Source organism: Vombatus ursinus, unplaced genomic scaffold (assembly GCF_900497805.2).
Source record: "Vombatus ursinus unplaced genomic scaffold, bare-nosed wombat genome assembly UNPS02010639.1, whole genome shotgun sequence".
In the NCBI taxonomy this organism is placed as follows: domain Eukaryota; kingdom Metazoa; phylum Chordata; class Mammalia; order Diprotodontia; family Vombatidae; genus Vombatus; species Vombatus ursinus.
Window position 1 is genome coordinate 3,159,043 of NW_020950417.1, and position 23,976 is coordinate 3,183,018.

The 23,976-nt window shown below is 35.7% G+C and overlaps 1 protein-coding gene across 1 annotated transcript in view; it reads left to right on the forward strand.

The window, feature by feature from the left end:
• The window catches only part of WDR27 (WD repeat domain 27), a 236,527-nt gene that overhangs the window by 27,929 nt on the left and 184,622 nt on the right, over nt 1-23,976 (forward strand). Inside the window, exons 16-19 of the mRNA XM_027854869.1 lie at nt 4,679-4,757; nt 6,320-6,397; nt 8,471-8,568; nt 12,574-12,663. Coding sequence (XP_027710670.1) covers nt 4,679-4,757; nt 6,320-6,397; nt 8,471-8,568; nt 12,574-12,663 — 345 coding nt within the window. The remainder of the gene's footprint in view (nt 1-4,678; nt 4,758-6,319; nt 6,398-8,470; nt 8,569-12,573; nt 12,664-23,976) is intronic.

Consider the following 23,976-nt stretch of genomic DNA (forward strand, 5'->3'; position numbering starts at 1 on the left):
TTATTTTACTTTAATGCTGATAGAGAGCTAAGGAAGCCTTATATCTGCTACTAGCAGCAGCACCTCACTTTAGGACCATACTGGGAACAGATATTCTAATTTCATCTTAAAAGCTCTCTTTGGAGAGACCATATTTCATCGTTGCCCATGAAAAGCCTAAGCCAGTTGTCACTGCTCCTATAATTGGTTATGGAGGATGATAGAGAGTAAAGAGTCAAGGAAAGAGATATAGAAAGACTGGTACATTGTTGGTGGAGCTGTGAATTCTGGAAAGCAATTTGGAATTATGCTAAGAAAGTAATTAAAATGTTTATACCCTATGCTCTAGAGACCCTATTAAGAGACATATGTTACAAAGATAATGGCAATGAAAGACAAATCTCATATACATCATTCATGATAGCATTTTTTTCTTTTGTAATAACAAAGAACTGGAAACAAAGTAGATTCCCATTGATTAGAGGATGATTAGACCAATTGTGGCACATAACTGGATATTTATGATATTTGTTGGAGAAGCATGGGATAATTTATATAAATTCTTGCAAGGAGAAGAAAACAGAACCAGGAAAACAATGTAAGCAATGACTACAGTGATGTAACTAGCTATGGAGGGTTGGGAACCTTTTTCATAAATATGATAGTTGAATTCATGGGTATTGATGAGACATCCATGAGACAGTGTGCAGGGAGAGAAGACAGGGCCCAGGATTGAATCTTAGGATTTACACATTTATAGGAGGCAGCTCCATGGATGATAAATTTGCAAAGAAACCTGAGAAAGGCTAGTTTTCTATATGTAGGAAGAGAAACAATATAGAATGATGTCCCAAGAAACCCAGGGAGAAGAGAGAATTTAGAAGGTGGTGATCAACAGTGACAAGTCCTGCAGAGAGTTTAAGAAGTATGAGAAATATGAAAAGCCCATTAGATTGTCAAATTCTAGTGGTGGTAATGGAAACTAGATTGCCAAGTGTGGGTGGAAGGTGAGAAGGTGGAGTTAATGGGTATAGATAGATTTTCCCTGAAGTTTGGTGGTGCAAAAGGATGGAGAGATATAAAATGATAGCTTAAGAAGATCATACAGTCAATGAAGGTTCTTTTTTTTAAAGGTTTAGTGAGATGTGATCATGTTTAAAGGTATCAGGGAAAGAGTCAGTGCATAATGAAAGGTTGACAATTAGGGAGAGAGAGAGATGATCAAAGAGGCAAGATTTTGAGCTTGGAAAGGATGGGATCAAGAGTACAAGTAGAGGTATTGGTATTGGTAAGAAGGGCCACTTGTCATCTGAGATTGAAACAAAGGAGAGGATGGGGGTATGGTGCTGAGGTTATTTGAAATGTGGATTGAGGATAATAAGGAGCTCTCAATGAATGGTTTCAGTTTTTTCAGTGGAGTATGAGGGGAGGTCCTTTGCTGGGAGTGAAAGGTGGTATAGGTGGCTTGAGAACAGAAGAAAAAGTTTAGACAAGCAGCTGTGGGGAGTTTGACCAAGAAGCAATCAGGAAAGAATAAAATATTGAAGGTCAGAAGTGAGTGCCTAGTTCAGAATGAATAATATGAATTTATAGTGGACTTAATCTACGAGGTTGAGTGACTTCCTTCAGTGGTGTTAAACAGCCCAAGGGTAGAAGCCAAGAAAGCAGGTAATGGGATTAATCTAGTGTTGAGGTTTGGAAAAGGATAAGCCATGATTGGACAAGGAGACAAAAGTCTAAAAACTAGAGGACAGCATAAGCTGGCTGATTAAAGTTTTACAATTGTGAAGAGGGGAAAATGAGGCTAAAGCAAGGGTGGTGACTTGGGAAAGCAAGGAAGTGTGCAGCAAGTGGAATTTGCAGTGTGGATCAAGAATAAGTTTTGGGAGGTTGAAGTTCAAGGAGAACTGCCTTTTACCTCTTTTATTATTATTATTGTTGTTGTTGTTGCTGTTATTTTACTTCAAAGTCTTATTGGGTCTTATTTTATTAAGATAGACAATTCTTGTTTAATTTCTTTGAATGTGCCATTAATCCTTATGAGTCTTAGGATATCTTTCCTGTTTTCTTTTCTAAAATCTCCTTTGCTTTTAGTACTTTAGCTGATTCAATTTCTCCAGAGCGTTTAAAAATTATATCAGCATTTTTGTAGTTTTGTGCATTTTAAATTTAGGTTAGTTTCCATTTTCCATCTCCCTGTGCATGTGTGTGTGTGTGTGTGTGCATGTGTGTATATGTGCATGTGTGTATGCGTGTGTGTGTGTTTTAGCTGTTTCTCTTCCCTTTGGTGTTTTGCTTTTATGTTTTCCAACTCCCACTTCCATATTTGTTGTTTTTAGGGGCAGCAAGGTGGCACAGTGGATAGAGTACTGGCCCTGAAGTCAGGAGGACCTAAGTTCAAATCCGGCCTCAGACCAAACACTTGACACTAGCTGTGTGACCCTGGGCAAGTCACTTAACCCCAATTGCCTAAAAAAAACTAAAACCAAAAACAAACAAACAAAAAACATATTTGTTGTTTTTAGTGGCTTGTGTGAAGAGCCTGGGTCTTTTACTTTTTTTACTCTAATGGCTTAAATTTGTCCTCAGTTTATATTATAAACCATTATTCTCCTGCTATGTGGCTTTGAATCATGGAACATCATTAGTTGCAATCTGAGAGGAATAAAATTTGCAGGTGATCCAAATTGCTATGGAAAAAAGCATGATGTTTCCTAAGTAGGCCACAGCCAATGTTGACGTGCATGTAAAAAGTAGCATAAAAAAGTAGCATCATTTAGCACAGAATGTGGTGGACTAGTCATGTAAGAAAATAGTAAGAGCACTGCCTTATTCTCCATGAGATATTGATAGAACTGAAGAATGGTTTCAATGCAAATCCAGGATTAAGGGAAAGACATAGGCAAAAAATTGTATAATATCAAAACGTAGAGGAGTTTGGATCTGTATTGGTTGAGGGGATATAACCATACTATTGAAATCATTGATCCATCAAGATATGTGATTTATACTTTATTTTTATTAACTAGATGTGAAGAAGTTGTGTATACCAAATATTAAACAAGATTTGGAGTTACTTGAGTAACAAATAGGTGAATGATACTTTGCCAAAACATTAGATTGTGTCTCAATTAACAAGAATTATTATTAATAAGCATTAATTATATGTATTTTCAATTATGAGACATCAACTTATGTTCCTTATATTTTGTTCTTGCATTGCGAAAGGTTTAGTTTTCCTAACAAATCATAATGGGTCAAATTTTTTCTTGTTGGATTCTGTAATCGATATCTTGTGCATATGCATATATGCAAATCAATATGCAAATCTATGATGATATTTGATACATTAGATCTTCTTTAGCTGTTATTATTTGTAGTTTGTGATATCTTTAATTTTTCATCTATATGTGGTATTTCGATTGCAACTTGAGAGATGGAAACATTTCAATTTTTCCCCATATGGGGCATCTCATTTAGTAAATACTATGCTATGTACTGCATTTTCACATAAATTAAAGTGTTTATGTGCCTTAGAAAAAATGCTGATGTGATAGTATTCATGTAAATACTGAATTTTATTACAGAGATAGTAGTTTCTCTGTAGCCAGCTGGTGGTTCAATTTCCAAGGATTGACTTTTGTGATTGTTAAAATATGTATTGCTAAGGACTTTATTGTTTTGAAAAAGTTCATATGGAAAACAAATGAATGTGCCTGACTTAGTCATGCCATGAACCACAAAAACTGTATCCCTATCTTTACAAAAACATACTGAAGGCAATATGAATGAAACATGTAACTAATAAAGTAATGAAAATATAATATATTTTATTGCTGAAATCAGTTATGCAAAGACTTTTACCGTAGTATTGCTTTCAATTAACTTTCATACATTAACTTCATAAGTGTTTATGTGATATTAAAGACATTCTCAGCTTTATTTATTATTGTAAAAGTAATTTTTATTTTCTAAATTTTTTATTGATAACCATTGGTTTTATACCATAGAGATTTCCTGGTAATGCTCCTGCCTCTGAAACATTTTCCTCAGTAATCCCCCCAACCAACTTAACCTCCTCCCCCCAAAACTAAACAAAATAAACCAAAAAAATGAACCCATTTGATGGAAAACTGGCTTTTTTTTTCCTGAAAATCATTCATATCCTTTGAGCAATTATTTATTAGATGATGAACCTTGGTCTCATATATTTGTGTCAATTCCTTATGTATCCTGAATTTGTTGTTAAGTTGTTTCAGTCGTGTCCAACTCTTCTTGACCTCATTTTGTGTTTTCTTGGCAAAGATACTGGAGTGACTTGCCATTTACTGGAGTGACTTGCCATTTCCTTCTCCAACTAATTTTATAGATGAGGAAACTGAGGCAAAGAGGGCTAAAAGACTTGCCCAGGGTCACACAGCTAGTAAGAGTCTAAGGCCAGATTTGAACTCAGGTCTTCCTGATTCTAGACGTGGCGCTCTATCCACTGCACCATGTAGCTGCTAATATGTCCTGAATATCCTGTTGTTATTAAAAATAGCTATAGGCATTGATCTTTGATTTCATCAGAGATATTTGGTACAAAGATTCCCTCCCCTCCATTTGACAGTTTTTTATTCTAATTGCACTGTTTTATTTTCATAATGAGATTATAATATTCCAAACATATGAGTGATCCTTTTCAATTATTTTCATATAGCTGTGAAGAGCACCATAAAAGACCAACCACTGGTTTTCCACAATAAAGTTATATCATCCGGTTATGCATCTGCACCACAGTAAGTAGGAATTCTTTGAGTCAATTCACTGAAATATTACATCTTTTTAACTAATTAGAGAGACATTACTTATGTGGGTTCAAGTTTTGTCAGTGGTATTTGTTACTTGTGTTACAATAGATATGAAATTGTCTTGAATAAATCCAATAAAGACAGATTGATGTACAGATTCTGAGCAAAATCACTTTATTTACAATGATACATATAACTGTTAACAAAGTGGGTCAGACTGGCACCTTCAGTAAGGCCAGTGATCCCAGTGAGAAGAAAGGGACCCTCTTTATTGACACACAGCAAAGAAGGGGTCTTGGCAAGTGTGGAATGTTGTGATTGGCTGTACTTTTAGATGTAGAATATACAAAAGCAAAACAATTAAAAATGCTATTTGAGATTAAAATAAACATTTTTATCTCATTTTTCATTTTAGATGTATTTTTGAGCAGCTAGGTAAAGTGAATGTCTACATATTGAATCATTTCATCATTAACATATTAATATTCATAGGGATGCTTACAAAGAAAAGTTTTGAGTCTCAAATGATAGCTGAAAGTTACATTTAGCATTCTGGGAATAGAGACTGGGCCTGTGATTTCCTTGGCACAGGCTGCTGCTCTATGAGGAAGCTTCTTCTATCAATACAGATCAGTAGCTTTTCTGGAACTTAAGAGTGTTACTTGTTAAGTAATTTGCCCAGAGTCACACAGCTAGGCTGTCCGAGAGGCTGGATGTAGATTCAGAACTTCCTAGTTTTAGGCTGGCTTTGCTATCCCATTATGCTACTATCTCCTTTGACAATATGTTATTTTCTTTCTTTTTATTCTGTTGCATAATCTTGCATAATCTCTACAAATTAAAAGGATAATGAATTCATCTTTTTTGTGGGAGGGGGGGCGGGGAGGAGGTATGACTATTATTTACTGGCATTTTCCCAAAGTAAGTCACAATGTTCTAGCAACAAATCCAGTGAAAGAGGCATAGGTGACAGCTGGTCTTCAAGCCGAGAGAAGACCTGAGTTCAAGTCCTGCCTCTGACACATGTTGTCTCTGTGACCTTGGACAAGTATCTTAACTTTTGGGTGCTCTAGGTATCTCTAAGAATAGAAGTCACAAAGAAGGTGCTGACTTGCATTTTTAGAAGGAGTTAGCTCACTGGAGAAGTCCTTGTCTCTATCTGAAAATTGCAGCAAATCAGAGTTTTTGAGAATGTGTAGACACGTAATTGAAATTATGAGCCAATAATGAGCTAGAAGTTACAGTGACTAGATGTGCCATTTTAAGTAGGTGTAAATTTAATTTACTTAAACATTTATTAGGCACCTTCTTTGTTCAAGGCACTGATACAAAGACAGAAGCAAAATATAGTTGTGGCCTCCCACTGTCATGTTCTACTAGAAAGAATTTTAACTTATACTCTCATTGCATGACCAATTCAAGGTTTTTGCTTCATTAGTAATATTGGAATGAGTGTAGCAAATAGACATATGACTTTTCTCAGTGTTGTAGTGAATTGTATATGCAATCCATGTTTTTAAAGTAACATTTGAAGGTATTTTTTCCAACAGAGGAACTATGTTTTCACCAAAGACCAACATAAAGACAAATGGTGAAAGATCCTCAGAATCGAAGAGTCATTATAAATGGTATGTAATACAGTTAGTTCAATTAAAAAATTTAAATATAAAATGTGAAGCTTTAAAATGTTTTTATTTTATTCTCTTCAAAATTTTGTTTTATAGAAAGTTCCATTTCCTTGTAAAGTATATGCTAACCATCTGTTTTGAGTGAAATTTCAGATCTCTTCACTGGTGTATAAAGGTTTTTAAAAAAAATTCTAAATGTCAAATATGGTGTTTGTTCTTAGTATATTATGAAATGTAGACATTTAGGTGTCCAGAAGTATGATCACAACATTCACAATAAACTGCTTTAAATGATTATTGATCAGAACATTAATGCATGCATCATACCAAGTAATAATTTTGAGTGGTAATTGATTAATATAGTATTTAAAATGAATACCTCACTTTTAGTATAGTGAAAAGGAAACAAAATGAGGGGTCAGGAGACTTCTGGCTTTTCACATCAAATTACATGTAAAATAGAGTCACTTCTACCTTTCTGATATCTCTTGTATCTATATCCTTCTTTCTGTTGCCATTGCCACCACCCAAACACATTTGTTTGGATGACTGAAACAGCTTTTTTCACCTCTTTTTTTTTTTTTAAATTTACTTTTTGGTGAGGCAATTGGGGTTGAGTGACTTGCCCATGGTCACACAGCTAGTATCAAGTGTCTGAGGTCAGATTTGAACTCAGCTCCTCCTGACTCTAGGGCTGGTGCTCTGCACCACCTAGCTGCCCCCTCCCCTCTTAAACCTATCTTGCTACTTTCAGTTTCTTCCTGTTTGATTCCATTTGATTTAATTCAAAACCTTTCATTGGCTTCCTATCATCTCTTGATTAAATTCAGTTCAACTTAATTCAGGTCAACTAGGAATTCATTCGAAGCCTACTACAGCAAACCACTCTACCAGGTGCTGATGGTATGAATGTAGGCCCTTCCACAGCTTTTGGGGATTAATGAGAACATTCCCGGGGTGGGAGGGAGGGAAGGAGTTGGTGACCATGGAGGGGTGGGGTTTTGAGGACTAGAGAGTATGAGCTTTTGTGGTCTGCATAAAGGAAGGGTGTACCAAGAAGTAGGTGGAGAGAGACAGACTCAGCTGATATTCCTACTTAGAGCATTTCTAGACTTTTAGAAAAGAACTAGAACTATTGCCATTAGGATCCGTGGAAAACCTTCCCAGGTTTATTTACTTGGAATCTCAGCTCTGAAGGCTGTTATCTTCTAAGCAAGATCTCCATACCAACAACCCCATTTTCTCTGTGAACTCTGTACACCCGGAAGGTTGGGGTTCAGAAAGCAACATCCTTGAATTCCCCTCTTAGGCTTTTTGTAAGCACATGTCTGCTAAAGACATGCACTTCTTCCGCAGGGCACCATTGCTCATTTGGGGATGAGGAGGAGACAGACAGTATCTTGCTATCCCATTGCACTCTGTAAAGGGTTGGAGTCATCAAAAGCTAAGTCTTTCCTCCAGAGCTGACTCTCCCGTTCACTCCTCAACTTGACTTTCTTCTTGATTGTCTCATAGTGGGGCTAACTTGCTTATTATGTAAGATGTAAAGGGCTGACTGAATCTCTCATCCAGTCATTAAAATTTTCCTGTGCTCCGTCAACTGTCTTAATACAATCACCAATACTCTATAATTCCATCAGGTTGACTAAGGACTAACAATAGCCTATACTCTATTATGTTATTAAGGAAACTCCTTCACACTCTGTTGCCAGGAGTTTTAGGAAAACTTCCCACTTTGATCAAGGACAACTCATTCATCTCCTTTACATTAGCAACTATTAAACAATAAATAATGGTCATTCTTTATGACCCCTGAGAACCAAGAAAATCATCAGGTCAGTATCTTCATCAGTTTGCATGAAGCAGGGTAATTTTTGTATTCTTATACCAGTTATTTTCAGGTTGTTGAAAATTATGTATGAAGATTTCAAATGAATAATATATTTTAAGAGTTATGTTATGGTTTTGGTTTCAAACTGAGTCTACAGAGAAATTAGAGTCTAGTTTCTTTCTTGTATCCTACTTATTTGATTGCATTTTTGTGTGACTCATTGTTTCTTTTATCCCATAAAGTAAAGATTATCCCTTGGAGAATCCACCGCCAACCAAGCTTAGCAGGCAACTACCTGTAGCCCATACATCAACTGCTGTTTGCTGCCTTCAGTATTCAGGTGTGTATAATTAAAGATGAAATTTTAGGTTTTACTTTGTTTTAGTAATAAGATTATTTTAAATAAATCTACATTAAAAAATTTATAGCTATGAAGATTTCCAAATGTGAGATACATTGAAGTTCTAATGTGTTGTTTGAATAATTACTCAGCATTCAAATGGATCTGTGATCTCACTGATTTGGATACCCTTTCTCCCAGTGATGCAGATCACAATCTATCCCTGTCTGTCTGTCCTGTGAGGTAGCTTCTAGCAATGTTCTCGAGGTCCTCCTTGCTTTCTTTCCCCTGACATTGCAAGAATACCAATCTTCTGGCTGTCAACTTGCCCTCCCTTGTTCTCACCACATGACCAGTCCATATTATTTTCTATGATGACATCTTTGACTCTTGTTCATCTTTGCAGTTCCTTATTGGCGTAGGTTGGAGCCTCCTTCTACCCGTCATGCACCTCTCTATTGCCCTCTAGGTGATATTCATTTTCAGTTCTTTGGAGTTTATTGTGTTTCATGTCTTGCCACCATACCTTAACACTAGAAAATACTGTCATTAAATTGGAATTAAATTGGGCCCCTTTTTTTCTGGAGAACTTAATGAGCTTTCTAGTTCCTGAAGGCAGTCTAATCTGATTTCCTCTTGTTCTATTTTGGACCCAAATTATTTTCCATTTATATAAACATACACACACACACACACACACACACACACACACACATGCATACATGCTCATTTACCCATATATACATATATATGCACTCATACAATAAACATACAGATATGTACACATACACATGTGTATATATATATACACACAAACACACACATATATATGCATATATGTATATAAGTGCATGCATACCCACATACACACGCTTATGGACAAACTCTTTAGGTTGTCCATCCAACTACATGTCCTAATCCAGGTGATAGACATTCTTTATATCTGTGGTCTTTTCTATATGTTTAATCAGGCCAAACTCCTCTGAGTGGTTTTAGATCTCTTTTAGGCATCTCTGTGATATTTCAAGGACCTGATGTATCCAGCACAGTGTCATCAACAGATAATTAGATTAAAACAAAACCCCAATTTTTACTTGGCTGACTACAATTAGAACCTTTGGTATAGACAGATGGACAAAGTATTTCTCGAGTGCTCTCTATGTGTCTATCGCTGTGCTAAGCATAGAGGGCACAAGTACAAGCACATGAGCTTGTCCTTCTCTTTATGTAGCCTACATTTTAACGGAGGCAGACCTTACGTAAAAAGGAGCTGTAAAGGAAGTAGGGCAGAGTCTCTGGTGAGGAGGTCAACAAGTCCAGAGGCTGGGTGAAGCCAGCACTAAAGTAAAGTTGGCTGGGGCCCCTCAAAAAATAGTGGTCTGGGCTCTAGCGAGTCACCAGCCAGGAGAGTGGGCCTCAGTCTTCAGGGTAGGAAGGTGACTTGTAAGGAGGTGGAGAAATCAAGGAGAGAAGGGAGGAAATAAACTTTTATTAAGCACCTACTATGTACCAGGCACTGTTGGTAACTTTACACATATTATCTCATTGGATTTCCACACAATAGTTCTGTGAAGGAAGTGCTATTATTATCCTCATTTCAGCATTGAAGAAACTGAGGCAGACAGAGGTTAAATCAGGATCACGCAGCTAGTAAGTGTCTGAGGTCAGATTTGAACTCAGATCTTTCTGACTCCAGGCCTAGAGCTCTATCCACTGTACCACTTATCCATTGTACCACTTAGTCAAGTCAGCTAATGAATTGAACCAGGAATGAAGTATGAATGGGGCCTCTCAAGAAATGGAGGACTTTTTAATTTTGATATAGGAATTAGGCTTTATCTATTCATAGATTGGTAGTGTTGGACGGAACCTTGGGAAACACCTAGTCTAAACTCTTTATTTTATAGATGAGGAAACTGAGACCTCAGAAAGTGAAATGACTTGTTCTGGGCCACACAAATGAATGTTGGGAGAGTTGGACCTTGAGCCCAAGTTGAATGACTTAGTGTGGTGTTCTTTGCACCACAGAGAGCTACCAAGCATTGCCAGTTCAGAATTCTCCCTGTCTTTTGAAGTACCTTACCATGTGAGAACCTTGTTAATTCTCATAATCATGTAACTGTTGGGATAAATTAGTGCAGGATTTTATCCAAAAAGAACCTTCCCTGGAAAAAGTCATGTTTCCTTTTTTTACCCAGTAATACCCTGCTAAACTTTGAATCTCGTTCCCTAAGATTCAGTTTTATTAAAATGTGATTCTCAATATTGTTATGTTTCTTAGCTATAAAAGGAAACAGTGGGTTTGAGAAGTCATTTCATCCATTTCAGCCACAAGATGAAAACCTTTGAATATGGTATTTGACAAAAAAATTCTATACTTTTAGATAATTTGATGTTATCTACTTCTAGCCCTGACCCTGCAATCCCATACTCAAGACTAACAAAATATAGCTTCTCTCTGCTTATGCTCCTTTCTCACACATACTTTTTTTTTTTCATTGTGGGGAAAAAAAACTGTTGGTGAGAGAAGAATGCTATGGTCACAGGACTCAGGAAAATAAGGCCACTAGATTTCTGTGAGAAGCTTTAATTAGTTGACTTAGTTTAATTAGTTTAGTTAGTCTAGTTGACTAGGTTGAGGAAAATTGATGATTGGTAGTCTGAAATTTAATTTTAACTCAGCAGAAGTATTTGTTTTTTGGAGATGAATCCTCATAGTTTGTTTTTGCTGGAGCATTTTTCTGCTGATTTGAAAGTACCTGCCCCTCTCCAGCAACCACTGTTCAAATATATTCCCAAAAGGTATTTTATACTTCATTCCCAAAGTAGATTCCCCTCTTTGTTGATTCCTATCTTTATTGATTTTAATTGTTATTGGAATAACTAAGATGTAGTTTGCAAGAAATTCAGTTCTGTGGAACACACCATCTATTTGAACATTCCCAAGAATGAGAATTGGATCCTGTTCTTGAAACTATTTGCATTCACCTCAGACCATATGTTGGCAAGACTGTCATGTTCCTTGTCCCCATCCTTGGCTTGAAAAAAATTCATCCAACCACTAGTTATAGTTTATATATTTTGAGTCAAGTCAACAAGCATTTATCATTTGCCATGTGCCAGGCACTCTGCTAAACACTGGAAATACAAATGCAAATGGAAAGACAGCCCTGCCCTCAAGGAGCTTACAGTCTAGTAGGGGAAGACAACACATAAAAACTGGACTGTGGGCTGGTAGAGAAAGTCCCAAGAGTCAGAAGTGGAGCATGAAGACGAACGAAGACATGACTAACCTGGGCACTTTCTTAAAATGGAGTTTTTGGGAAGAAACAGCCAGTTAGAGGAAGGGGACACAGAGTCCAAACATTTCCAGTGTGAGGAGGCCAGAGGTGAAGTTAACTTTGGGGGTGAGGAGGCTACTGGGGCATGGTAGAAAAAGTTGGGAATCAGGAATAAAGCCAGTGGAGGTAAGTTATTATTACATATATTTCCATGGTCCTCTCTCCTACTGCCCCCTTCCCCAAAGAATCAAAACTCTTTTATTATTTAAATCAGTTTATCCAAAGCTTTCCCCCACCCTGAAGATTTGGGCTATGTGATATATTCTTCAGGAAAATATACTTGTTTTCAATGTAGTCAACTTTAAGTTTTTTTTTTTAAAGTCTTATTTGATAAATATTTGTGTGTGTGTGTGTGTGTGTGTGTGTGTGTGTGTGTGTGTGTGTATGAATGAACTGGAATACTTGATCTATACTCTTGATTCTTAGCTTTGAATATCAAGAAGTTGAGTATCTGGGCAAAATTTATTTGCTTAGCAAAAAGAATGTATGACTCTTTTAGTCTTTTTTTTTGGAAAAATATATTAAAACCATCACTATTTGAAATGTGTTTTTTTTAATAAGTAAAAATTATCCTAGCAAGTAAATTTTACATCTGAATTGTCAATTTTCATAATGGACGCTGGCTATATTGCATCAGATATGACTTGGAACTTTTTTTTAATAGGAGATGGACTTCATTTGGCTTGTGGTTTAGCTGACCATTCATTGCTAGTTTTCAATTCCAGTCTTACTAGAGTACCAACTGTTTTTCAAGGTAAATGTCTCTTAATTCTATATTTTATGAGTTTAAGTATGGGTTTCAGTTCAGTTTTATATATTAATTTGTAAGTAGCAGATTTACTCCCCTCTGAAAATGGTGCTTGAGCTGGTGGGTGGAATGATGAGGTTTACTAACATACATAGTCATTTTGGGTTAACATTTTGTAATGTGAAACTCTAAATTGTGAAGCTGTTTAGTCCACTAAGCTGATTTGGCATACATTGAGCATATCATCTTGTTTTCAGTTAAAAATATATTTTTCTTGTGTAGTCCATTATAGTCAACCATGATGGACATGTTTATTCACAACTAAAAGGACAAACATTCAGCATTAAATGTGTATGTCTTTGGTTATCCTGATGACTCTCTAAAAATTTTTAAAGAAAAATTTTGTGTTAGATATAAAAATACTTATGTTTTTTATCATTTCCTAATTAAAATAATTAACATTTTTTCTCCTAGTATGAAGGTATTTCAAAATTGATTTTTAATAGAACATTTTATTTTAACAGGATGCTTTATTTTTATCGAAATAATTTTAAAATCATAATCAAAAGAACATTATGCTGCTTCTAGTTTGTGATTTTGTAATACAAAAATTAATAGTTTCTGTACCATGTTACTCTCCTATTCAATAAACTTCAGTGGCTCACTATTTCCTCCAGGATCAAATAGTGAATGAATAAGTTAAGATTTCCTTTACAGCTTAGGGTTATCATTATGAAATTTGCCATATTCTTTTTTTTTTTTTTGTTAAGGCAATTGGGGTTAAGTGGCTTGCCCAGGGTCACACAGCTAGTAAGTGTCAAGTGTGGTCTGAGGCCAGATTTGAACTCAGGTCCTCCTGACTTCAGGGCCGGTGCTCTATCCACTGCACCACCTAGCTGCCCCTGCCATATTCTTAATACAAAAGGACTTTAAAGAGCTGTGAGTTTCATATGCTCTCTAGTCTTGGGAATACTTTTGCTCCTATGTATAAATGAGTGTGACACGGACTTTTTGGGTGGATATTTCATACCAACTGCTTTTATTACACCATCTTGGTATATGATTGGTTGTTATCCTTCATTCTCCAAGAAGACCAAAATGACATCATTATGGTGGAATGCAGCCTGTCAGACTGTGCCTGATCAGACCAATAAGAACTTGGAAGGCTCCACCACAGGTTGGGCACAAATAGTTCATGTGAACATTTGGGGTGGAGATGTTGATATCTCTAAACTTGTACATTTCACATTTCTTTTGCACAGCTCTTTCTTTGAAGTGGGCACGTCATGTTGGGTGGTCCTGTGCCAGTGTCATGCAATTGATTCCAAAGTACTTCAGAGAAACCTTGAGAGTGTCCTTGTATCACTTCTTCTGACCTCTGTGTGAGCGCTTGCCTTGTGTGAGTTCTCTGTAAAATAGTCTTTTAGGCAAGTGTAGGTTTGGCATTAAAACAATGTGGCCAGCCCATCAGAGGCATGCTCTCTGCAGTGGAGTTTGAATGCTTGGCAGTTTAGCTGAGAAAGGACCTCAGTGTCTGGTACCTTATCTTGCCAGGTAATCTTCAGAATCCTCCTAGGACAACTTAAATGGAAGCAATTCAGTTTTCTGTCATGTTGCTGGTATACTTTCCAGGTTTCGTAGACCTACAACAATGAGGTCAGCACAGTGGCTCTGTAGACCTTCAGTTTGGTAGGCAGCGCAATACCTCTTCTCTCCCCCACTTTCCTTCAGAGCCTCCTAAACACTTAGCTATCTCTGGCAATGTGTGTGTCGGCCTCATCATCTGTGTGGACATGCCTGCTACCAAGGTAAATGAACTTATTCAAAGTATTCAAAATTTCTCTATTTGCTCTAACCAATGGTTCCACATATGGGTGGTATGCTGGCTGGTGGAGAACCTGTGTTTTCTTAGTGTTAATTGTTAGGCCAAAATTAGCACAAGCAATAGAAAATCAGTCCATACTTTGTTGCAATGCAGCCTTAGAAGCTGCATTGAGTGCACAACCACCTGCAAATAAAAAATCACGCACCAACTCTCCCTCTACTTTAGTCTTGGCTTATAGCCTTTTCAAGTTAAATAATTTACTGTCACTGTGGTAGCTGACCTTGATGTCATTTTCATCCTTGTTGAAGATGTCTGACTACATTGATGAAAACATACTAAAAAGCATGAGAGGAAGCACATAGCTTTGTTTCACTCCATTGGTGACAGAGAAAGCGCAAGAGTGTCGTCCATTATCCAGAATCTGAGCAGGCATGCCATCATGAAATTGACGTATAATACCGATGAATTTCTCTGGGCAACCAAATTTTGTCATAATTTTCCGTAAGCCTTCACGACTGACACTTTCAAAGGCTTTGGCCAGATTGACAAACATTGTGTATAGACCTCTGTTCTGATCCTGGCATTTTTCCTGGAGTTGTTGGGTAGCAAACACCGTATCAACCATTCTTTAACCCTCTCTGAAGCCATACTGGCTCTCAGGTAGATGACTGTCTTTCAGGTGAGAAATTAGCCTATTAGGGACGACTCTGGCAAGAATCTTGCTGGCAATGAGGAAGAGAGAGACAACCCTCCCCTCCTCCCCCAGGATTGTCATAGGACAATCTATTTCCTTTACCTTTATAGAGATGGACAATAGAGGTTTCCTTGAACTCCTGGAGTATAGTCTTCTTACCATATAACCTGGAAAATTTCAATCAGCTTTTGTATGAGCAATGGCCCCCCCCCCCCCATAAATCTCAGCTGGAATAGAATCAGCACCAGGTGCTTTGCCACACAAGAGGAGCCTAATGACATTCAAATCCTCTTCTTCAGTTGGAAGTTTGTCTAGAGAGGGATTGAATTCAACCTGAGGCATACAATCAACGACTTCAGCATCGATTGATGATGATCTGTTGAGAACACTATGGAAGTAATTGATCCATTCTCCAGGATCATGTTCTTATCACTAATCAATGTGGCTCCATCAGCACTGAGTAATTGAGATTTACCATAGGTCTTTGGCCCATAAATAACCTTCAGGGTATAATAAAAGTGCTTTGGATCATTACTATCAGTATAAAATTGAATTTCATCTGCCTTCTTACTGAACCAAAAATTTTGCATCTCTTTAAGCTTCTCTTGTACTTTACTTTTGATGGAGTTAAATGCTGCCTTTTTAGAGATGGATGAACTATCCTGCTGGTAAACCCTATGAAGTTATCATTTCTTTTTTTTTTTTGTTCAGCAGCTTCTGAATTTTCTTCATCATTTTTGTCAAACCAATATTGATATTTGAGAGTGTTCTGACTCAGATGAGCAAATACAGTGCTGAACACCAAATCTGTGAAAGCTGTCCACTCCTTTTCTGCTCCACAGTTGTCAACTAACTATGTGTTGGCTTATTCCCTCCAAGTTAGCAACTAACTGTTCATGCTTGTAGAAGCCACTCTAATCTGTTGACATTAAGTCTTCTGGTAATCTCTTGCCTTGGGGTTGCTGCTTTTGTTGAATGTGAAGATAAGTCTATGATCAGTACAGCACTCTGCACCCCATATCGTCTTTGTCACTCACATCCTGTCTGTCTCTTCTCCTTACAATGACATAGTTTGTTAAATGCCAATGTTTGCTGGGAAGGTGCATCCACAAAGTTTTATTGTTTTTAGGAAAATGGAAGACAGTTGGCGATGAAAAAGTCATGAGATGTACAGGTCTTCCATTGCTGTTGCTTTTTCTGACTCTATTATTCTCAAGGAGTCCCTGTTGTGTCTGGTAGTCTGAGCCTACTCTAGAATTAAAGTCACTCAGAATTATAAGCTTGTCCTCTTTCAGCACATTGATGATGAGGGTCTCCAGGTATTCATAAAATTTTTCTTTGACCTCATCGGGGTTTGTCATAGTGGGAGCAAATGCACTGATGATGATGGCATGGAGCTTTCCTGCAAGTGGCAATTACATCGTCGTGATCCTGTCCTTCACTCCTTTTGGTAGACATACAAGCTTGTTGACTAGATTAGTTTTGATTGTAAAACCTATGCCAGCTTCACGGTGCTCCCCTTCGCTGTGGCCACTCCAGAAAAATGTGTATGCAATTCCAACTTCAGTAAGCCGGCCTTCATTTGCCAGTCTTGTTTCACTCAGGGCTGTTATTTGGCTGCTGAATTCTCTTGCTACAAGAGCTGTTCGTCTTTCAGGCCTACTGGATTTTGTGTTGTCGATAAGTGTACGTACATCCTAAAAGCTAATTAGGTCTGGCTGAATGATTTATCAACTGATCGTCATGGGAGTGAGGACCAAACCAGTGGGATTTTGAACTAACACCAGTAAAGATTCCTACCAACTGCTCAGGGCTACCCCTAGACCGTAAGAGAGATAGAGTGGTCACTCTCTTGGGACCCAGTCTTCCAGTGTAAGTTGGAGTTGGGAGTGTAACTGCTGAGCATTTATCACATCTTGATTATTCAGAGTTTTACACAAATCAATGGCTAAATAAATCTTTTTTGAATGAATATATATTCTTTCCCTCTAAGTTTTATATATTCTTTAAATGAGAATTCCTAATTGCTGCTGCAAAAGCATGGTGGAGGCACCTTGATTATAGATTGCCACCAACATCCCCAAGAACTTCAGGAATAGATGACAATTCACATGACATATTAAATGGAAAGGGCAGACATGTACTGCTTTATAGTCCCTTCAGCAGAAACTCCCTGGACATTTTTGCTTTGCTTATTTATTTTTTAAAGTCAACATTTATTGGACAACCAGTGAACATTCTTCTTAGTGGAGTAGGGGAATACAAGAGAGTTTAAGATAATTTCTTGCCCTCGAGTAGCTCATAGTTAAGTTGGCATGACAAAGCACATGGGGTGATACCTTATGTTTACATAGGAGGGGGCAAATAATATTTTTATTTAACAGATAAAGAAACTGAGGCATAGAAAATGATATTAAATAATTCATCTAGATAGTTGGTAGCAAAACAGGAACTTTATTGTCTCAATATAGGTTCCTTCTCTCCGAAGCCAGTGTTCATGCTGCTGGATCATACCACTGTATTCATGAAACAACTAAAAACCACAGAAATCTTAATAGATACTTAGTAAACAAAATTAACTTAATATAAGAAAGCGAATATTGCCAAATGCCTATTCATTTCCTTTTAAAGACTTTAAAAACAGTTAACAGGAATTTTACCAAATAATTTCCCCCATTTATCATCATATATGTATATATATATATTTTTTTTTTTTTAGAATGATATTTTGAAAGAATAACTGAAAGAATTGCAAAGGCTTTAATGTTGAGATAAAAGTAATATTCTGTAATTCCAGTGATTGTAGTATTGTTATAATGAGACTTCTCCTTTTCCAAGAAGTCTCATTTCCTATGCTATGCTAATTTTGTATGATTTTATTTTTGTATGATTTATTTTTTACAGTTTCATAGGTTCGTTTTGTTGGTTGGTCTATTGATTTTAGTTTCACAAAATAATAACCTGAAAATTACACAAGAGGGCAGCAGAGGTATTTGAAATATTTTGAAGTTAGGTTAATTTTAGCTTCAGGTTTTCTGAAGGACTCTTAGTACTCTTTATGTCCTGAATTATATACTTGAGCCTAATTTCTTCTTTTTCCATTTTGATTTTTATTTTCCTGAAAAATGTGATTGGTTGCATTAGAACACATGAGTGAAATAAGGAATCTCTTTAATGTATTCTTTTAAATTTAATGTCATTTTAAATGTCTTCTAAACGTAATGTCATTTAATCAGTCAATAAGCATTTATTAAGCACCACTATTCTAAGTGCTAGGGATAAAGAGGCTAACCCCTCCCCCCCAAAACAAACAAACAAAAAACCAAAAACAGTCTCTAGTCTCAAACATTTCATAGTCTAATGAGGGAGAGAACATGCAAACAACTATATATATGTGTGTGTGTATGTATACATATAATATATATGTACATATATAATAAATGCGATAATCTCAAAGGGAAGCTACTAAGACTAAAAAGGACTGGGAAAGTTTCTTGCAGAAAGTGGAACTTCACCTGGGACTTGAAGAAAGCCATTTAGATTTTAACCCCCTAGAGCAAATAGAAAGAGAATCCCTAGCTAATTATAAAGTGATGCTGTGGGGAGTAAAATTTATATTTTTAAAAAGTTTTTTAAATTAAATTAACATCAATTTAAAACTTCCTTTCACCAAATATTAACAAATCAAGATAATATGGAATTACCCCTTCCCCCCAATAAAAAACAAAAACAACCTCCAAACTCTGTATTTTATCAAAGAAAAAAAAAACCAAGAATATTGTATGGCAGAATTTCTGAGTGAGGAAGACTATTAGAGACCACCCAATACACTTGACCAGGATTCTCTACCCAGAGTATCCCAGATAAGAGATTATTTAGTTCAGGGCCTTCTTAAACTTTTTCTACTCGAGACCCCTTCAGCACTTCTTAAACTGTGGGTCATGATCCCGTATGGGATCTCCAGGCACAAGGAATTCACTAATACTCCTATTTTTTTATAGCCTTAATTATTTTGAAGGCATTGGAAGTGTTGAGTACTCATTGCAACAATGTGGTTGACTTTATAGTCCATAGGAAATAACTTGGGAGTCATTTATCAGTCATTTATTGGTGTGCAGGCTAGCTAGAGCAATGGTTAAAATCAGCATCAAATTAGCAAAGGAGGTAAGATGATAAGAAGACATTCATATAATTATAAAAGCTTTTACTTGACATTTAGACAATCTGTTGACTCTAAAAAAATAGGATATAAATAAAAAGCAAGGCATTACTTTTGCCTATTGTCATTTATCAGGAAAGTTTAACTCCTCTAAGACAGTTGCCACGACAGAGGTTAAACGAGAGTCTAAACTGCCTCAGTCAATAAGCATTAGATCTTGCAAAGTAGAGTACTGGAAGCTCAGGGCAGCTCTGAATTAGAGATCCAAGTCATTGACAAAACATTTTTGAGGCCATGGAAAATTATGACCCAGTCTTACCTTGAAATAAAATAAAAATTAGCCTGCAGTAATTCTTATGTTAGAACCCTCTAGACCAGGTCCTCCACTATTTATAGAATCAATACTAAAAAAAAAAAAATAAAATAAAAGGCAGCTAGCTAGGTGGTACAATGGATAGAGTGCTGGGTCTGAAGTCAGTAAGACTATCTTCATGACTTTAAATCTGGCCTCAGACACTAACTGTGTGACCCTGGGCAAGTCACTTAACCCTGTTTGCCTATAGATTACTATAATCATTTAATGCTGTGCATTGTATGTCTACTTTATTCCACTGATCCACCATTCTATTACTTAGTACCAGATAGTTTTGATAATTACTACCTTATAATACAGTTTAAGACCTAGTATTGCTAGACTACTTTTCTTTACATTAAAAAAAAAATTCCATGGGTATTCTTGACCTTTTGTTCTTCCAAATGAATTTTGTTATTATTTTTTCTAGTCCAAAATTTTTTTTGGTAATTTAATTGGAATGGCACTGAATAAGTAGATTAGTTTAAGTAGAATTCTGATTTTTATTATATTGGCTTAGCCTACCCATGAACAATTAATATTTCTCCAATTATTTAAATCTGACTTTATTTGTATAAAAAGTGTTCATATAGTTCCTGAGTTTATCTTGGTAGGTATACTCCCAGATATTTTATATTGTCTATAGCTATTTTAAATGAAATATCTCTTACTATCTCTTCTTGCAGGGCTTTGTTGGTGATATATAAAAAGGCTGATGATTTATGCAGATTTATTTTGTATCCTAGTACTTTGCTAAAATTATTAATTTTTTCATTAACTTTTTAGCTGAATCTCTAGGATTTTCCAAGTATGCAATAATATTGTGTATGAAAAAAAAGAGATAGTTTTATTACCACATTGCCCATTCTGATTCCTTCAATTTCTTTCTCTTCTCTTATTGCTATTGCTAGCATTTCTAGAACAATATGAATAATATTGGTGATAATGGCCAGCCTTGTTTCACTCCTAATCTTATTGGGAAAGCTTCTAGTTTATTCCTGTTACAACTAATACTCACTGATAATTTTAGGTAGATCCTTCTTATCATTTTAAGGAAAACATCCATTTATACCTATGTTTTCAAGTACTTTTTTTTTTAAAAAAGAGGAATGAGTATTGTATTTTGTCAAAAGTTTTTTCTACATCTATTGATATAATAATATTATTTTTGTTGGTTTTATTATTGATATAATTAATTATGTTAATAATTTTCTTTATATTGAACCAGCCCTGCATTTCTGATATAAGTCCCTCTTGGTCACAATGTATAATCTTTGTGATATATTGTAATCTTCTAGCTAGAATTTTATTTAGGATTTTTGCATCCATATTCATTAGTGAAATTGGTTTTTAATTTTCGCTGTTTTTGCTCTTCCTTATTTAGCTGTCAGCACCGTATTTGTTTCATAAAAGGAGTTTTGTAGGCCTCCTTCTTTGCCTATTGTTCCAAGTTATTTAGTATTGGGATTAGTTGATCTTTAAATGTTGGTAGAATTCACTTGTAAATTCATTTGGTCTGGATACTTTTTTCTTAGAAAGTTCATTTATGGCCTGTTCAATTTCTTTTTTTTTAAAATATCTTTATTTAGATACTCTATTTCCTTTTCTGTTCATTTGGGAAGTTTATATTTTTGTAAGTATTCTTCCATTCCACTTAAATTGTTAAGTTTATTGGCATATAACTAGACAAAATGACTCCTACTAATTGCTTTAATTTCATCTTCATTAGTGGTATATTCACCTTTTTCATTTTTGATAGTAGTGATTTGGTTTTCTTTTCTCTTTTTTAAATCATACTAACCAATAGTTTATCTATTTTGTTGTTTTTTCCCCATAAAATCAGCTATTAGTTTTATTAGTACAATGGTTTTCTTGCAATCACTTTTATTAATTTTTTTTTTATTTTCAGTATTTCCAATTTGGTGTTTAATTGGTATTTTTAATTTGTTCTTTTTCTAGTTTTTAAAAATTGCATACCCAATTCATTGATTTACTCTTTCTCTATTTTATTGATGTAAGCATTTAGAGATATAAATTATCCTCTGGTTACTGCTTTTGCTGCATCCCATAAGTTTTGGTATGTTGTCTCATTACAATTTGATTTAATAAAATTATTTATTATTTCTATGACTTATTCCTTAACTCATTCTTTAAGATTATGTTATTTAGTATCCAATCAATTTTTAACCTGTGTTTCCATGGTCCTTTATTAAATGTAATTTTTATTGCATTATGATCTGAAAAGGATACATTTAATATTTCTGCTTTTCTACACTTAACTATAAAGTATTTATGCCCTACTATGTGGTCATTTTTTGTAAAGGTGCCATGTACCATTCAGAAAAATGTATATTCCCTTCTATTCCCATTCAGTTCTCTCCAGATGTTTATCATATCTAACTAATCTAGGATTTTATTCATCTCCTTGACTTCTTTCTTATTTATTTTCTGGTTATATTTATCTGGTTCATAGAGGGGAAGGTTGATAGTCTTTCTATATGTTTCCACCTATAATTCATTTACCTTTGTCTTTAAAAATTTAGATGCTATGGCATTTGGTGCATATATGTTTAGAATTGATATCATTTATTATTTATGGTACCTTTTAACATAATATAGTTTCCTTGCTTATAAGTCTATTTTAGCTTTAAGTTTGAGATTGTGACTGCTAGCCCTGCTTTTTTTTTATGTCAGCTGGAGCATAATAAATTCTATTCCTGCACTTTATTTTTGCTCCCTATGTATATCTCATTTTTCAAATGTGTTTCTTACAAACAACGTATTGTTGGGTTCTATTTTTTATCCATTCTGCTATCTTTTTCCATTCTGTGGGTGATTTCATCCCATTCATATTCAAAGTTATAATTACTAGTTGTGTATTTCTCTATATCCTATTTTTCCTTACTGTTTATCATTTTCTCTTTCTCTCTTCTTACCATATCCCCCCTCAGAATTCTAATTTACTTCTGACCACTGCTTCCCTAATCCACACAGTCTTCTTAGAGTCTCCCCTTATCCTATCCCCATTGTCTTCCTATTTCTCTGTAAGTTAAGAAGACTTTTTTATACTATACTAGATGTATATGTTATTCCCTCTTTAACCAAGTTCTTTTGCATTACCACCACCCCCCACTCCTTTCTCCTTCCCTCCACTGTAACAGTTCTTCCATTCATGCCTCTTTTGTATGAGATAATTTGTTCCATTTTACTTCTCCTTACCCAGTTTTATTTTTTAGGATCATCTCATCATAATTAACTCAAGAATCTATGTGTACTCTTTTGAACTACCTTAGTAATGATAACATTCTTAAGAGTTACAAATATCATTCTCCTATATAAAAAGCAAGCAGTTTAACCATAGTAAATCCCTTATAATTAGTCTTTCCTGTTTACCTTTTACATTTCTCTTGATTCTTGTAAGCAAATTTTCTGTTCAGTTCCGGTCTTTTCCTCAAGAATACCTGAAAGTCTTTAAATTCATTAAATATTTAATAGACAAGCTTTGCTGGATAGGTTATTCTTGGTTGCAAACTCATCTCCTTTGCTCCTTGGAATATCGTATTCCATACCCTTTGGTCTTTTAATGTAGAAGCTGTTAAATTTGTGTTATCTTGATTGTAGCTCCACAATATTTAAATTATTTCTTTCTTCATGATTGTAGCTGTGACTTGCAGGAAGCCAGGAAGCATAGATGAGGAGGGAGAGCATTCCAGGCATGTGTCAGTGTATATAGGTATTCTCACAATTATGTGAGAAAACGTCTTCATATTTGTTGTTTCATATGACAGAGGGATGTTTCATCATGTTTATGTACCACAATCAACTGATGGCCCTCTACATTGTTTTTGGTTCTTTGATACCACAAAAAGTGATGGAATGAATGTTTTGGTATGTAGAGGCGCTTTCTTTTTTTATATCTTTTTAAAAATTAAAAAAAATTTAAAAAATTAAAATGGATTGAGAAGATTGCTTGCTGTGTTAATGGGATAGCACCAAGATGGTAGAGAAAAGCCAGGAAGTTGCCTGAGCTCTCCCCAGTTTCCCTCAGAAATAACGTTAAATCAAGCCTCTAAAAGAATTCTGGAGTGACAGAATCCACAAAAAGATAGAGTGAAACAATTTTCCACCCAAGGTAACCTAGAAGGACTTCAGCAAAGGTCTTTTTCACTTAGGTATAAAGGGAATGCCAGTGCAGGCAGTGTCCAGGCAAGCCAGTGGGAGGCTTTTAGCCATAGCACAGATCAGCAGTGGAGGCCCCACAGTTCTGGTTCAGTAGGCCAGTGGCACAG